A 16,175-nucleotide genomic window follows, 5' to 3' on the forward strand; every position below is an offset into this window, starting at 1 on the left:
TCTTTTTTTTGTCACATACATAAAAACTCCTGTACTTACTAATAAAGAATTGGATGTATTAAACTTATTTATTTCTACTTGACAAATGGAATTTTGGATTAAACTACCAAAAAATTTAAGGTCATAAAAAAAATCTATTTGAAAGTTATATTTTATTAATTACAATAATTCTAAAATAATCAAATTAAAAGAAGATCTTATTATATTAAATATTACTATGCTATTATGATCTTTAATTGTTACATCTAAAGGAACAGTCTCATAGATAATATCTCTAAAAAATAATAAACAACCATCTATGATTTCTACATGTATGGATTTAGTTTTTTTTATTATAAACATTTCTAATTTTTTGACAAAATCTTTGTCTTTAAAACATGTTGAGGCTCTTGAATCTAATAATGTAAAGATTTTATCATTATTAGCTCTTAAACATATATCTATTGTAAAACAAGGTAAGGGATTTGAGGAAAAAATAAGACCTTTATTAGATGTTCCACATGATTCCAGCCGCATAGTTCCTATTGTAGCTAAAGCAACTCATTTTTTGACACATTATATTCTTTGGTAATCATGCTCTTCATTTTATGATTATATTGTTTCTTTGAACAATATTGAGTAATGTGCTTGGCTTCTCTACAATATAAGCAAAAATCCTCTTCATGATGTTAAGCCTTTTTTTTTACTTTGTAAAGAGTTTAAAATACATTGTATTAATTTACATTGGTTTTGGCCTTAATGAATAAGTTTTTAAAACTTGGGAGCTACTATTATTACTTGATTTATTTTTCTGTAGCCAAGTCTTTATTTTTGATACCTTTTGAATAAATAATTTTTACATACAATGGCTTGAATAATAAATTATTCTAAAGATTTTACTTTTAGCATTATCATTAATAAATATTTGACATTATCCTTCAATCTATATCAAAATTGATTGATAAGGGCTTTGTCATTCTAGTCCACATTGCAAGCAAGATTTTGAAATTTAACAATATATGTGGTAGCTAATTGTGATCTTTATCTTAAAAATAAGAGCTTAGTCTCAACTACTCTTTCTTCATTACTTTTTTCAATGTGGCTGTAAATACTTTTAGGAATGAATTCAAATCATAGAGGGATCATGAACCCTTTTCCATTAAAGGTGCAAATCAAAAGAGAGCACTTCTAGATAGAAATGCACTAATGAATTGAACTTGAGCAAATCCATTAGGATATTAGAAGAAATAAAATCTTAGATAGAACTTGACTTATTGCAAAAATCTTAAAATTTTGATCATGTTCCATCAAACTTCTCAACCATACTAATCCTTATCCTTGTTGTAATTATAGAAGCAAAACTTCCTTGATTTAGTTCTAAGGTTAATCTACTTACTTTTTTCAATTTCATAACTTCTTAATATAGACTCTAAACTTCTTCTATAGGCATAGGATTAGTGTTTTTGTAGTTGGCATTAATGATGCATGAAATTTCTTCCTTAAGAGTATTGACAAGTTTGTGAAGATCTGTAATAGTTACAAATCTATTTTTATTTTTACTAAGTGCAACATCTCTAATTTATTTTTCTTCTATTCTATACAACTTAAGAAATCTACAAGTTAAATTAGAAGAAGGTAATCTATAACTTTCAATAAATAAAAATTTCCACAAAGAAGGATAATTTTCTCTCTTTTAAGAAAAAATTAGTATTAAAAAATTAAAGAGTTTGTTTAAAGGTAGATAATCTATAACCTTCAAAATAAAATAATTGAAGTGAAGTAATCTACTCACTTCTAAAATTAGATAAGAATAATGAATTAACACTCTTGTCAAATTATCAAGGACCTAAATCTCAAAAAATATATATCAATATACGCTTGTGTTACTTAAAAAGACTAAAAAATTACTAAAATATGATAATGTATTCAATTAAAATAGCTATTATTGAAGAAAAGAAGACTAAAATATCTTGAAATAAGACTAAGGACTAAAAAAATATTGATATGAGTAAAAAAAGGCTTCATTCTTGCCTCTATATATACTCTTTAACTAAGAGCTATATAACAATATTCTATAGGACCTCCAACATATGTTGACTTTGCTAGACACATGACTTAATTTGCAAGGTAAATTATCTATATGAAGGCCACATAGTCAGCTTATTCCATAAGCTACTAACACATGTATGACATGGCTAATTTCTTAACCAAGTTTCTAGTCCACCAATTAATTACAAATATGTGTAAAATTAAAGAAACATTTATGAAGCTTCTAAAAAGTTTTTTTAGAAGATATTATGAAATTGATCTACTTTTACCTACTTCTACCTAATCATGTAGTGTCAAAGACAAGAACATGATAAAGACAAATAAATAAGTGAGACTTCTCTCAAAGAAAGATGACAAAATAGAAACAACTTGATATATAAATTAAAAAAGAAACTGGAATGGCTATTGCCAAAATACAAGAAAATTAGAGACCCTTGAAACTAGACTGGAAGCAAGAAAGGAGTTGACAAGAGTGAAGAAGGCTTCACTCTTCTTTCTATATATACTATCTATTGTCTATATGAAGATCTTTTATCGTACATTTATCTTTTTTTATTTTAAAAAAAAACTTAATATACATATATATATGAAAAAGTTAAATAGATTTAATTTTTTACTAAATTGACCCACCTATCCTAACCATCATAAAAAATAAAAAGACATGTAGATTCATTTCTCCACTATTAGATTTGCAATTAATAAAAATCAACCACATTCCTTATAATTACCATATTTTTTTTTATCAAGGGTGGGTCTATTTAGTAAAAGCATGGGTCTATATTTAATTTTTTCCTATATCTATATATATATATATATATATACACACACATTCACATACACAAATAATTAAATTCTAACTTCAAACATGGAAGAAAGATTGTGATTAATTCACCAAAATTTCGAATAAAATTATGGACGATCTCCCACATCCATCGAAGACTCGTCCACTTTCTTCATCCATCAACCACACGAACAATCTATCCAGTAAATCCATCCATCCATCCAGCAAATAATTACTCTATCCATCCGCATCTTCATTCATCCAATATGGGCAGGCGTGCCCAACTGCAACGACGGCGGCGATTAATCGCCGCAGTAAAGTCGATCGCGGAGGTAAACGCTAGACGCGGCAAAGAGGAAAAGAGGAAGGAGGGGGGGATGAATCTAACGGCGGAGGGCGGCCCACCTTCAGGGGGGGGGGAGGGTTGGGATCCATTCTAATCAATGCAAAGGAAGGAAAGGCCGCCGTCGTCGTAGTTCGGCGCCGTGGATCCGATCAGCGGAGATCGGATCCGCTCAGTCATTCACTCAACTCCCCATTACACACACTCCATCATCGACGATCTGCGTAGACCTGCAACATCGCAACGGATTACAAAGCACCACCTAACGTTACGCTCCCTCGCAGTGCTCTCCCAACCAGCTTTCAAACCTCACAACCTCGGCGAAGAAGCATGGGACGACAGTCGAGAGTCAGATATCTCACAACACCCAACTAATCAAAACCATTATGATTATTGTTATTATTATCAGTATAAAATGCGAATTACAAATGGGTCCACGTGTACGCTGTCGTTGGACTTTTTCATAAATATCAAGAGTGCGGACAGCTGTGACTGTTGCTCCTGCGTTTGCGTAAATCTTGCGAGCGCTGCGAGTGTTGGTGCTCCGGATGTCGAGGTGTCGTGAAGACGAGACGTTGTGAATGGTAAGTGCCCAATTGAGGTTGAATATCTTCAATCTTGTTCTGGGCCCTGAAGGTTTTGTTGTTAAGCCGCGGGTTGTCTTGTACTGAAGCCTTCAGTGTGGTTGTAGCTTTAGTCGCTTCAGGTTGTGAGTCTGGGTACTTTCAAGAGAGTTGAATGTGGTTCGAGTAGCTTGTGGGGTTGAATCCGGTGCTGATCGATTTTAACCTGGACGCGACTGTGGACAAGCAAAGGCTGGTTCTTCGATATGGGGATGTGTGCCATCAAGGGTCCGCTGGTGACGTCGAGCCCTGCTGAAGGGGATGGTGAGACGACTCCTCGAAGCACGGCGAGCAGCAGCAGCAGTCATGACAGTCCTATGTCCCAGGAATTGAGCGCAGCGGAGGAAGCCAACCATTTTGGTCAAGGCGGGGCGCTGTGGCAGCGGACGATTCCCAAAGGTAGACGGTGCAAGCCTCTCTCGTTCTCAGGAATCATTTCCTACGATGAATCAGGGAATCCGCTTCCCATCCTTCGAGACGAGGAGCGACTTGGTTCAACTGAGGAGCTTGATTAAAGACCTCGTGGTTGAGACATCTGGTCGAATTGTAGGATTCAACATGTGAAACGACAGGGGTGGTAACAACAAATACAACACTAGAATACCACGATAATTTTTTGAGTGAGCTGCGAAACCGAAATTCTGCGTAGTGATACCTACGTCCACGTTGACGCGAGCTCAAATCGGCCTCCGATGGCATGAAACTCTACCGCGACTCACAACGCGGTATCTTCTATCTCGATCGAGACGATCGCCGGACCGGAATGACTCACCGCGAGATGTCGGGCCAGATGTTAACTGTGAGTTTTCGATTCACCGAGCATGTGAAATTAGGCAGTGGCGCACCATCGTCTTCTAAATCCACTTGAGAATCAGAACACGATTGAGCTAATTACTCTGCTCATGATTTCATGCACCGACACTCGATGATAAAGCATGTGTTGTTTGCTTGTCAACTGCCGAGTGTAGACAGTATCAAATCGGTGGATGATTTAATGTATAGGTAGATAGGTCGGAGAATCTATGTGAGCCCTCGCTGCTCCTGCGTTATGTAATCTAATCCAATGTTACCACTGAATATATTTCTTGTGTGATTTAGAGGAATTTTTGCATTGCCACTTTTGACATCAAGCACTTCGAAGGTCTTAAGTTGTCACAGAATGCACACTCCAAGCAAACAAAAACATTATTGTATATGGAAGGTCTTGGGAGAGTAGTCGGTGCCGAAGGTAATTCTTCATGTGGCTATCAGGTGGAATACATGAATGACAATATTTTGTGCTTTAATACTAAATTAGTTCAATTTTGATGGCTTCCCGAAGCTCCTGGTTCAATTTTCTCTTGCAGTCAAGGACTCAAATGCAATGATCTTTCACATTAGCAACCATAGCTATAGAATCATTTCTGACACGTCGAACTAGATCCCCTCAAAGAGAGGACTTGCCCCTACAGCGCCAAAACATTTATGTTTTCATGAATTCAATAATTTTTAAAGTATTCTATATTGTGTACAGTAGACCTGTACCAACCATTCAAAAAAAAACCTGTATATCTAATGAGTCAGTATATTGGTTTTTAGGGGGTAAAGCGGCGCATTCAATTCTGGAAATTGTGCACTGTAGGGTTCATTGCGGACGCTGGAACAATTTTTGCACTGTTTTGTGTTCCTGAGACCTTTCTTGAGCACAACATTCTAGTTTTGCATGCTTCGTTCATGGTGAACTAGAGCTTCTGGGTTATCAGGCATGGTACACACAAGTACCAGTACTTGCAAAGAAAAGCATCTTCATTCATCATCCCAATTAGCGGCACGTCTCTTATCGGATTCAATCGGCGAATAATAAAATAGAGCCTTCTATATCTAGACGTGGGTTGTTACACCTGGCTAGCTTTTGTGCATGTTTATTTGGACTTTATTTGACCTGTGTGCTTTTACTTTATTGCATTGGCCTGACATTGATGAAGATGAAGCTCAAGTGAAGTTACTATTTTGTGCTTCTTAGTTCGTGAATTTGATATGCTGCGACGTTACACATCATTTGTGATTCAGTTACTTACATCGTAATACTCTAAAATGCAAAAATAAAGTGAAGGTGTGAGTTGGAAGGGTTCATCATTAGTTTGTCAACTGTCCTATTTCTTTGGATAGTGAATTGGCTCAGCTCGGCTGAAGAGAGGTGGTTGCATTTCACGCTAGGCAAAGCCCCTGTAGATTCTTCGGTGAAAGGGGAAATGTTTCATTGTTAAATAAGCAGAGTAATGCACACATTTGAGCTAGCTGAGGCAATGCCACTTTTTCTTGATAACTCACGTTTCTCGGTTTACCTGTACGCAACAGTTTATCATGTATACATAAGTTAGTGTAATTTGTTTTTCTAATTCAATCTTGATAGACAGGTCATCTTTCGTTTAATATTTTAATTTAGGAAGATCAAAATGCCAGGATTCTTTCCTACTCGCATTTGACGTATGATGATATGTTTGATCGTTGCTAATAATTGATGGTTGTGTAAATAAAACCAGTAGGGCACATTATCCTAAATCCTAGTTCCGAGAGCTTCAACACCAGTTCAGATTAACATTGCTTGAATAATGCAATACCTCAATAACCAAATCAACATATTTGTGGGTTAATCACAATTACATGGAAATGCTGAATCACAACTCTCTTCAATTTTGCTATCTACAAATTGAAAACACATGCACGTGTGCATAAAAGCAACGACTGTCATGGGATTCAATGAGTTAACAATTACAACTTGAAAATGCTTCAGAATTTCATATTTTTTACCTGGTGGCTTGTGTTATTCAATTCACCTACCCACTATGCCTATCCATTATGCCTATCCATTACTTGAAAGATCCAGTGGGGTTGTAAGCTGTACATAGTGGTCGCATAACGTAAGGATACTTCTCGAGGTCCCGAATCTACCGAAAAAGGTCCGAAAACCACGATGATCCACTGAAATTATTTGCAGTCTTGATATGTTCGCTTCCAGTAGAACCTCTTTAGTAACCTCGTCTCTATCTGGATTCTAGTCGCGCTCACTGATGGCTGTGAGGTGCTCGTCAATCTCTTCCGTCGTCAAAACGCGAAATTCTGGTTTGCTAGCACGAACCACTCCAACCTATCAAAAAAGGGAGATGTCACAAAAATAGTCAGACTCCGAAACATACAAAGCTGTACAAATAGCTTGTAGATTTCATGAGAAGTGCGATAGAATCCAAATTCACAAAGTAACGAGCTACTACCAAATCCATTCAAGAGCTGCACTAATGAGGAAGTCACGAGTAAATGATTTCAGCTTCCACAAATTTTCGATCTCAAAAGCGTAAAGAGAATCGTTCTCAGAAGTCTTCAAATTCCATATCTAAGCCTCAGCAAAAGCCTCCGAAACGCTACATCTGGGAGCAACCAATCTATCTAAAATTCATTTTGTTCAGGGCATAATAAGCGACATAGTTGGCATTTAGATGATTGTCCATAAATCTGTTAACCAAGATCATCAATCCGAACAACGAAGGCGCGTCATAAAATAACAAATATGATTATCCAAACAACTATTCTTTGTCTTTATAATTTCTTGGTTAATACTACCGGCGGATATGTGTTGCTCAAAACCTAACCCATACTTCCTCAGATGCGTAAAATGGGTACCTCTATTTCAGTGGGTTTGAAATCCTCCAAAAGAATCGATTGCAAAGCTGAAATGGCAATCTAGTGATACCCGCAGAAACAAGCAATATGTCGTCAGACAAGTGACATTAAAAAAATAAAAAAAATAAAAAAAATAAAAAAAAGTTCCAAGTCTGCAAAAGTGTCAACAATCAATGGAAGAGAAACTAATAGTTGAGAGCCTGAAACATACTTGCACAGTCTCCTCGTAGGAAAATTGTGGATTGCTCTTACACTTCTTCTCCAAGAAATTAACAGCTTCTTGCTCCTTGGACCCAGAGCTAGTAGCCTGCGTCAGAAAGAAGCATTCAAGCTATATGAAGCTGATGACATAAAGAATAATAATGCCCCAGCAATCCGGCTCATGTGAAATAACTGCAAATTCAAAACTCCCGATGCCACGTATGTACAATGCATCAAAAACATCTTAATACACAGTACGGGTCGAAGTGATCGATTTAAGGTGATATACCCGCGTAGTTCAAGCGATTTAGGTGAAACGAATTAGTCCTAAACACTGCATTAAATAAAATATATCAGATTAAAAGTAAACGCACCTTGTAACCAAAGTAATGACCAGCCGGATCGCACTTGTAAAGTTGTGGACCCAGTTCGTCATCAATGCCAATCAGCATGGCAGCTGGAAGACATCCAAGAAAAAATTAAAAATTGAACAAGTTCAATCACTTCTAATAAAAACTACAGCTATCCTGTGCTGTTTCAGCGGGACTCAATCCAATCCAAAACTACACTCCCTACTACATGATTTTAAGGTCCTTGGTTATGAGAAAAAGACACTCAAACTCTCCATGGTTGGATGCTGCACTAGTCGCCATCTACAGGGTCAGAAATGTAAAACATAGTCGTAGTGCCGTAGTTGTTCCTATGATAAACCTTCATGCGATGAGAGGAAGAAGAGCACAGACATCACGACACCATACAAGGGGAAAAAAATGCTTACAAACACCGAGCGGGCGCATGTACGCATGCTGAGTGTAAACCTGGGATTCATCTGCAAGCCTGTTCTCATAGGCACCCACCAATCTAAGTTACTGCAAAAACACGGCCAAAGAAAAAGTAGATCTACACAAGAATGAATTGAAACAAGGACCTAGCTGAGGACCTGATCTAAGCGAAAGAACTGCTCAATTTCATACAGAATCTGTGAGAAACCAAAGAAAAGTATTCTGTCAAGATTTTATGAGTCAGTTAGACGCGCCCTCCAGGGATGCCTGGTCGTGACCTTATAAGAAACTCTAGCTAAAAAGACGATACAAGTTGGAAAAAGAAATCCCCGAGACACCAATCCTGATTTTATATTGTTCATACCTTTTTGCCAAATAGTCAACAGGTATCTCATAGCCCAACTTAAATTTGAACTCGGCAGCCTCATTCCGAGCATGCGCTACCAAAGATTTTGCATCAGCTGCATAGTCGAGCACAAGATCCATGTCATGCTTACTAAAACCTCAGGAAAAGGAAACAAGGCACCCGATTCGTCCTCATGCGCAACCTCTGAAGGAAGTTTAATACATTAGCAAACTGAACAATCTAGCAATAGCATTAACAAATCCTGCAGCTCAAACCAAGGGCATAACTCACCAGTCATTCCAGTAGCGAGAAGACCAATGTACTTAGTGATAGCGAAGAGATGCGTGACACTCGCCTGATCAAGCAATTTATCCTGCAAAGCAAATCGAACCCACATTCGGCATCATTCAAATAAACGCGATGGAAGCCATATCTCAGGAACAAACAAAAAATTATCGTAACGAAATCCAATCTTCCTCTATCCTAAATCCTAACCGAGCAAGCTTCAGGGCTTTCGACTCACCGGAACTTTCTTCTGCGTGACGAAGCATACCGAGTCTTTACCACGAACGCCAATTGAGGTAATACCAGCAGCTTTCACGGCCTTGAAGGCATACTCTGAAAAATGATGTACATATCACAAGAATCAAATTACCCACAACAACGACTCACCCATCAACTGAAAGCGCAGGGTCAACATTCTTCGGCGAATCATAAGAACCAAACTCGTCTTCCAAGTAAACCCAACACTAAGCTGACGACTCTCACATACAAAATCACTCCAACATACCCACCCGATACGCAAACAGCACGAGAATTCCACTCACCGACTTGGTAAAGACGCCCTTCCGGCGAGAAAATAGTGATGTGTCGATCATACCCAGCCCCCGATCCACGACTCATCCTGATTCGGCTGGCGCAGCAACTAAAATCCGAAGCGAAATGCCGAGACGGTTTGCCGAATTCGAGAGAGAGGGCTACGCAATGGCGATGGCAAACCCCAACGGACATCCCGAGGCAGGGGCCCCTCAGACTTGAATTTTGCTTTCCCGTCGTTCAAACCAAGGCTTCTCGTTCCCCCTTTCCAAGTGTAATTAATCAAATTAGACGTTTAAATTTTGATTCTCCAATATATACAGAGTATTAAAAATGGGCCGATGGATACCTTTCCAAGAATTGATTTTCATGTACAAAAATGTGGACCGGGTTTCTTTATACATAAGAAGTTTGTGAAACAGATGTGTTATAAGGTGTATCATTCATATGGCAAATATGTTTGAAAACATTGTTATTGTTTAGAATTTCATCAAAAAAAAAAATTTATTAATTGATGTTGATTTATGGAAATTTGAAATTTTTTATTCGGCGTTTTCTAAGCATTATTTACCATACAAGACAAATCAAAAAAAATTATGATACAAAAAAATAAAAAAATAAAAAAATAAAAAAATAAAAGGAAAAGGAATTAACTTAACAACTGAATGTTGCTACTTCTCTTTTTGGGGGTATTTTTTTGAAAAAACATATTTTGTATTAAAACTTAAGAATATATTATAAGACCAACTATTACATGTTTATTTCATACACCACTACATATATACATTCTGTTTTAAACAAGAATAATATTTATGCATAATGCAATCATGATTCACTACTAAATACATTGTCCAAATTATTTTACATTCACAATAAATAAATATGATATTAAACAATGAGCTTCTAAATAGAATATACTCAACTATTTTATAAATACAGAAATACACACACATATATCATGTACTTTTTTCAATTGAGAAAAAACACATACATAGAAGAGATGTTTCTTTTGCTACTTCAACTAATATATATTATTATAAATTTATTGGAATTATCAGGATTTTTCATATAATTTTCTTTTGTATTAAAATTAGTGATTGTAGATTATTCTCAAATCATTTCTCTATATGCAATTGATAAAAAAAAATTGTTAATTAGAATCAGAATTTATAGGTTACATTACACACTTCAAAATCCATGGATATTGTGGTGATAAAAAAATAAAAAATAAATGATTCTATTGCATACTGTTTTCAGGACAATTTGATTTTAAAATGTCAACGTAAAATAGGGTTTTTCAACAAGTGGTAAGCAGAGATGATTGTTTTGGTCTATAATAAGATAATTATATAGTTGTGACAAACTAAAAAAAGATTTCAAAGCCAAAAGAGATGCAAGGTTTTGAAAAATAATGAAGAGAGAAAAGTAAGCTTTAGTCTACAATTTTATTTTTTAATACATGTAAGGCCAAAAATATTTCTCCAAATTTTAGATACTTCACAAATTATTACAAGAAGCTTTATTCCAAGCCTTGTAACATAAAATACTAAAAGAAATTACTTTACAAGACTTTAATGTTGCTCTTTCATGAAAAAGAATAGAATAATTCATAAATATTTATTAAAATCTAAAAAGAATATATTGGAAGATAAAGATTTCTAATAAAATCTAAGATAATTTATGGACCTCCAAAGTCAACAATAATATCCAATGCCAAAATTTGATAGATATTTATAGATTTGGTGCTTTTGATAGAAATGTTGTTGATGTCTTTAAATGTGACTTGCAATAAATAAATAAATATATATATATATATATATATAATTTATTATCATTGAAAAAGAGAGCAAATTGAGCATGATTCCAATGTTCAATTTCATCACGTAAATTGAAAATAAAATGTTTGTATATACATACAAATATAATGCTAGTTCTTATATTTGTTTTCAATATTGTGTTTTTCTATTCTAAATATTTATATAGTCAACACCAAAATCTTAATCAATGTTTTTTACAGGTCAGATTTTTTTACTACAGCTAATGACAATAAGAAGTGCAAGCGTAGGTTTTCTGTTCATTTAAAGACACAGCAATTTTTTTACAACATCATTTGATGCTGGACACATAATCTCTCTCTCTTTCTCTCTCTCTCTCTCTCTCTCTCTCTCTCTCTATATATATATATATATATAAAAATATATATATACTTTCTGTTAATTACAGGCAACAATAGTTAGTTGTAAGCAAACTGAGCTAAAAACATAATATTCAAACTTCTTTTTGATACTCAGTAACATACTTTAAACATCACTACAATACTCATTTTTTTTTTTTTTTTTTGAGCATTGGGAAGTGGATAAAAATGGGGACAAATATCTGAAGTTCACCTGGAATACTTTTAAAACAGAATCTAATATATACATATATATTTTAGAATTGGTACACAAAACAATAGAAGCATTTTGATTCTTTAAAACAAGTACAGCTCTGTTAATCCTACAATATGTACACTCATTTCATTAAATAGAGGCCAATATCGTAATCAATATTTTAATTGTTGTAAAATAATAATAACACATATATATATATATATATATATATATATATTCATATATAATGCAAAAGAACTCTTAGATGTTCTTTGTCTTCTCCACATATTTGTTTTTGTGAGAGCCAATTTAATTCTCTCATGGTACCTTCACTCACAAAAACATCAAAGCATATACCTTTGAGAATAAAATCGGAAAATGAATGACTAGCCAAAATTCCATAATGATAAGAGAATAAACCCCCTTGGAACTGTAACACGTACAAAGCGTGGACAAATGTCAGCAAAGCTCCTTCAGAAGCCCACAAAGTGGCAAATTAACACTCTCCTATGCTTAACTAATTGGGAGACCCCAATAAAGTATATAAAAACAAACTCGCTCTATATTTAGACGGTGGCTAAAAGCAACCCCGCTAATCATAGGAAGTCCTGCGTGGCGCGGAACTCTTCTCCATGTAGCATCCCCCCGCGCAGGGAGCCAATCAGGTCCACTCTTGTGACTCCGCGGTTCTCGAAGGCTCCTTTTCTGTGCGTTCCTTCTTCCTGCAAATCCACGCCCCCCATCGTGATTCAGATTCAAATCTATTGGTTTCGTAGATATGAAAGTTGGTATGGATGAGGATGACATAATAGATGAATGTAAGACAGAGGGGTTCATTCATTCATCCAGGGTGGCGCTCCGGGAGGGCGGGGTTTGGAGGGCTGAGGGCGCAGGCTGAGGGCGTTGGCGGTGATGGAGAGGAGGCTTGCTTCTATTTCGCGTGGTGGTGGTGGCCGAGGACGCGGGGTTGGTTGCGCTACGATCTCGTCGTGATAATCTCTCTGTGTGTGTGTGTGTGTGCGTGTGTCGCGGTTTTAGTGAGTTGTTGTAGCGGAGGAGACTCGTGAATTCTTAGTGTAGCATCGCGGCCACAGGGCGGAGGAGGGGGTTTCAAGTGGAGGGAGGGTGGCGAGAGTTCGTGGGGTGAGCGTTTTTGTGATGAGAGTTGGCTGCGTGGAGAGGAGCGGGGATTTGTTGTGCAGATTGCGAGGAGAGGTGTTAGGCGGGATGGAGAGGACACGGAAGAGCAGCGGAGGTGGTGAGGCGAAGGAGAGTTTGAGTTGGGAGGATACGTTACGAATACATCAGGGAATATGTTTACGAAGATGTAGGTGCTGTTGGTGTTGTTTTTCCTTACGTGATTAGAGTGAAGGGGAGGAGAGGGAAGGGTCAGAGGATGAAAGAGAAGTTTGCGAGGGTAGTTCTGCGCGGGTTGCGACTGCAGGGGCGTGACTATGTGGAGCTTCGGAGGGACGGAGCCACTGCTGTATTTTATTGCTCCCTGTGTGGGACTCGGTGCTACAACGATGCAGCTCTGTCGGATCATTTGAACGGGAAGGCCCATGCTCGCCATGAGAAGTCCGCGCACGCTACGGTTGGGGCGCGACCGAAGCAGGTCAAGAGGGCTCTCGTTGATGTTGATGGGAAGAATGAGAGTTTGCTCACGACGGCTGCGAAGACGAGAGAGGAGTGTGGCGCAGGGCAGACATCGTCTTTGTCGGGGGAGGTGTTGTCTCTGAGGGGAGGATGCCAGAGTCATGACGTTTTTACCAAGTCGTCGACGACGTCCTTGAAGTGGATTGGCAGTGGGGAGCTCTTTCTGAGAATAAAGTCCATGGGTAATCCTTTCGTGGAGGCTACATGGTTTTCGTGGCAGAATATGTGCAAGTCTGCGGAGAAGAGCTGGAATGAAAATACCAACGCCGCTAAAAAGGAGTATGCTGTGGTTGTCTTTCCTTACAGCGAGGGAATCGGCAGGGGATGTGACTGGCTGTCCGCGAGCCGCTCTGAAACGAAAGGTTCTCTAGCTCCTGAGAATAGAAAGTTGCGTCATGGGTGCAAACTGTCTCGCAGAGTTCCAGGAGTTCACGGACCTAGAACGCAGGATTTTCAAGAAACTGCTGGATCGAAGGAGACTTCGCCTCCCACCCCTCGACATACAGCCCACGCGCCATCGACTTTGTCAATCGGAACGAAGCTTACAGAATCGGTGTCTGAAGAGCTGCTGGAATCTAACGGCGAGCCATCTGAAAACGGTTTCGAGCATGACGGATACGTCACAACATTTCGAAGAATATGGAAACGGAAGCAAGCCAAGAACTCAGATCGCATGTGCTTCATTTGTCATCAGAGGCTGCTCCCAATCCAAGGCGTTGCTGCTCTGGTGAACGTACAATCTGGGCAGATGATCTGTGGAAGTAGAAACAGGCAAGGGGTACGTGGTCTCACATTCTGTTATTAATAATTGTAACTTCTTTGACCAGACTCTTGACTTTCTTTTTTTGTAGTATGTGTTTTGTGTACGTTTTGCAACTTAGGTGGTTCGAATGTCGGGCAGGCCTTAATTTTTGCAGTATGGATCATAAAGATGCCATTCACTTGGAGGTATTGGGGCCTGGATTATTTTGCATAATAATTGAATGGATAACTAATTATCTTGATACCAGTGCCTAACCGCAGTTCGTTATTGTATAGCTTAGGGTATTCATTTGCTTTATAATCAATTTGTGCCATAAACAATACTAATAGGTTCCTTCGCTTGCAGGTGTTTCATGTCTTTCACAGTGCGTGCTTGGTAGAGTGGATTGCATTCTGCGAAGCAAAAACTTGGAATGCTTCCCTGTCGATGAGTCGAAAGCTGAAGCGCCACAAAGTTGTGCATCCTAATACGTGTCAGGAAGATCATGCTAACGACACACATGACTGGCCTGGAACCGAAACTGAGTTCACATCTGAGACAGGAATCTTTTGTCCTGAATGTCAAGGCACAGGTGTTAAAATGCATGGTCCGCAACTTGAACATCCTCGGTTCCGTCTTTATCAAGTAAGTCGATTATGACTCTACGATACTGTCGACGCGTGTAGCTAAAGTCTGGGATTTCTGCTATCTTGCTACAAACAGTTGAAGCTAACTTTCCTTTTCTTGCAATGCCTTCAGGTGTATGAATGGGTCATGGAGCTGATAGAGTCTAGAAAAGCGTACATTGAAGGGTATGGAAACCCATTGGGACTATTATTTGTGAAAAAAGATCAGTCCAAATCCCCGGTATTTTTCTCTCACAATATAACTGATAATAAAGTACGCCATTTTGTTATGGGGGATTTTTTTAGTTGAAGTTGCAGTACTTAATGAATGGGGCAGAATATTTGCGCACCTTTGAGGTCTGATGTTTGTCTGATTTGTAAACGGCGTTTAGTGCTGCCACGCTTTTTGTTTTTTGTTTTTTTGGTAATTCTTTTTCTTTTTCTTTTTCGATCCCCTAATGTTGTATTGTGCGGTCAGGGTGTTGTTCAATCACAAGGTTTCGTACATTTCTATTCCGCTGGAGGCCCTCGGGACTTGGTAGCGAACCTAATGGACAGGTGACAGTTTACGTTGTATTTCAATTTCTTTTACGTTGGAACATACTCTCAAATTCTAAAGTACATTTTGCGCTAGTAGTTTCTCCTTCAGAATACGTTTGTGTATGCTGTTCGAAGCATCCAAGGTAAAGAAAGAAGTGCTTTTCGGATATGACTGATTTTGTTCTTGAATATCTAAAATGCAGGGACGTGGAAGCTTGTAAGTAAAGCATATGTACTTTCATCGATTTTATAGCAGCATGTGGGAGTTACTCATGTATCATGACCGATAACTGTATAATATTACAGTCTGCCTAAGGACTTGGAATTGTAGTATGATCTCTCGTTTTGAAATTCTAATTAGTTTTACACTTTTTTTTTTCTTTTTTTTTTCCAGAGCTGTAGCTTGTACAATATGCCCAACTTTTGGTTCAGTAGGTGCAGGCTACAGATTTCGAGAAGCTCTATTTGAGCGTTTACTCGCCACTTTAAGGCATGATATGCCACCCGGTTTGTACGCAAGTCTATAAGGAATGCCTCTGTTGCTGGGATTTGTCGGGATTTAATGAACTGCTCTGTTGATTTAATTGATGATCTTCTTGCGACATTTGTTTCGTGTGTTTCTGTATCCCTTCGGCAATCGATCCCTTTAAACCTTCCAGTGCTTG

The 16,175-nt window shown here is 37.8% G+C and overlaps 3 protein-coding genes across 4 annotated transcripts; 2 read left to right on the forward strand and 1 right to left on the reverse strand.

Moving 5' to 3' along the window:
- The first annotated feature begins 3,608 nt into the window (after positions 1 to 3,608).
- Positions 3,609 to 4,878, forward strand: LOC112276221 (uncharacterized). The gene is made up of 2 exons (XM_024507338.3): positions 3,609 to 3,736; positions 3,968 to 4,878. The coding sequence occupies exon 2, from the start codon at positions 3,982 to 3,984 to the stop codon at positions 4,288 to 4,290; it is 309 nt and encodes a 102-aa protein (XP_024363106.1). The 5' UTR covers positions 3,609 to 3,736; positions 3,968 to 3,981; the 3' UTR covers positions 4,291 to 4,878.
- A 1,609-nt stretch (positions 4,879 to 6,487) lies between these two features.
- Positions 6,488 to 9,707, reverse strand: LOC112276220 (proteasome subunit alpha type-6). Of its 2 annotated transcripts, XM_024507336.3 has the most exons (9): positions 9,589 to 9,707; positions 9,285 to 9,379; positions 9,053 to 9,134; positions 8,780 to 8,876; positions 8,412 to 8,470; positions 8,008 to 8,090; positions 7,644 to 7,739; positions 7,433 to 7,492; positions 6,488 to 6,902 (listed from the first exon to the last, which is right to left on the reverse strand). In XM_024507336.3, the coding sequence occupies exons 1-9, from the start codon at positions 9,662 to 9,664 to the stop codon at positions 6,810 to 6,812; spliced, it is 741 nt and encodes a 246-aa protein (XP_024363104.2). In that variant the 5' UTR covers positions 9,665 to 9,707; the 3' UTR covers positions 6,488 to 6,809. The 2 variants fall into 2 exon arrangements, with proteins under 2 accessions (XP_024363104.2, XP_024363105.2); XM_024507337.3 differs by lacking the exon at positions 7,433 to 7,492.
- Positions 9,708 to 12,860: 3,153 nt separating this feature from the next.
- LOC112276033 (uncharacterized) lies at positions 12,861 to 16,058 on the forward strand. The gene is made up of 5 exons (XM_024506976.3): positions 12,861 to 14,380; positions 14,711 to 14,989; positions 15,104 to 15,211; positions 15,449 to 15,528; positions 15,714 to 16,058. Exons 1-5 carry the CDS (start codon positions 13,343 to 13,345, stop codon positions 15,733 to 15,735), a joined length of 1,527 nt encoding a protein of 508 aa, XP_024362744.1. The 5' UTR covers positions 12,861 to 13,342; the 3' UTR covers positions 15,736 to 16,058.
- Positions 16,059 to 16,175: the final 117 nt, after the last annotated feature.

Source organism: Physcomitrium patens, chromosome 23, assembly GCF_059467195.1.
Source record: "Physcomitrium patens ecotype Gransden chromosome 23, ASM5946719v1, whole genome shotgun sequence".
NCBI classification, from domain to species: domain Eukaryota; kingdom Viridiplantae; phylum Streptophyta; class Bryopsida; order Funariales; family Funariaceae; genus Physcomitrium; species Physcomitrium patens.

Excerpts from the sequence above, each read along its gene's own strand:
- LOC112276033 (XM_024506976.3), top strand. The coding sequence starts at position 13,343 with ATGAAAGAGAAGTTTGCGAGGGTAGTTCTGCGCGGGTTGCGACTGCAG. Across the intron at positions 15,212-15,448 it reads AAGATCAGTCCAAATCCCCG|GGTGTTGTTCAATCACAAGG; the intron begins GTATTTTTCTCT and ends TTGTGCGGTCAG. Across the intron at positions 15,529-15,713 it reads GTAGCGAACCTAATGGACAG|GGACGTGGAAGCTTGTAAGT; the intron begins GTGACAGTTTAC and ends TCTAAAATGCAG.
- LOC112276220 (XM_024507336.3), bottom strand. The coding sequence starts at position 9,664 with ATGAGTCGTGGATCGGGGGCTGGGTATGATCGACACATCACTATTTTC. Across the intron at positions 9,380-9,588 it reads AGGGCGTCTTTACCAAGTCG|AGTATGCCTTCAAGGCCGTG; the intron begins GTGAGTGGAATT and ends ATCATTTTTCAG. Across the intron at positions 8,091-8,411 it reads CATGCGCCCGCTCGGTGTTT|CTGCCATGCTGATTGGCATT; the intron begins GTAAGCATTTTT and ends GATGTCTTCCAG.
- LOC112276221 (XM_024507338.3), top strand. The coding sequence starts at position 3,982 with ATGGGGATGTGTGCCATCAAGGGTCCGCTGGTGACGTCGAGCCCTGCT.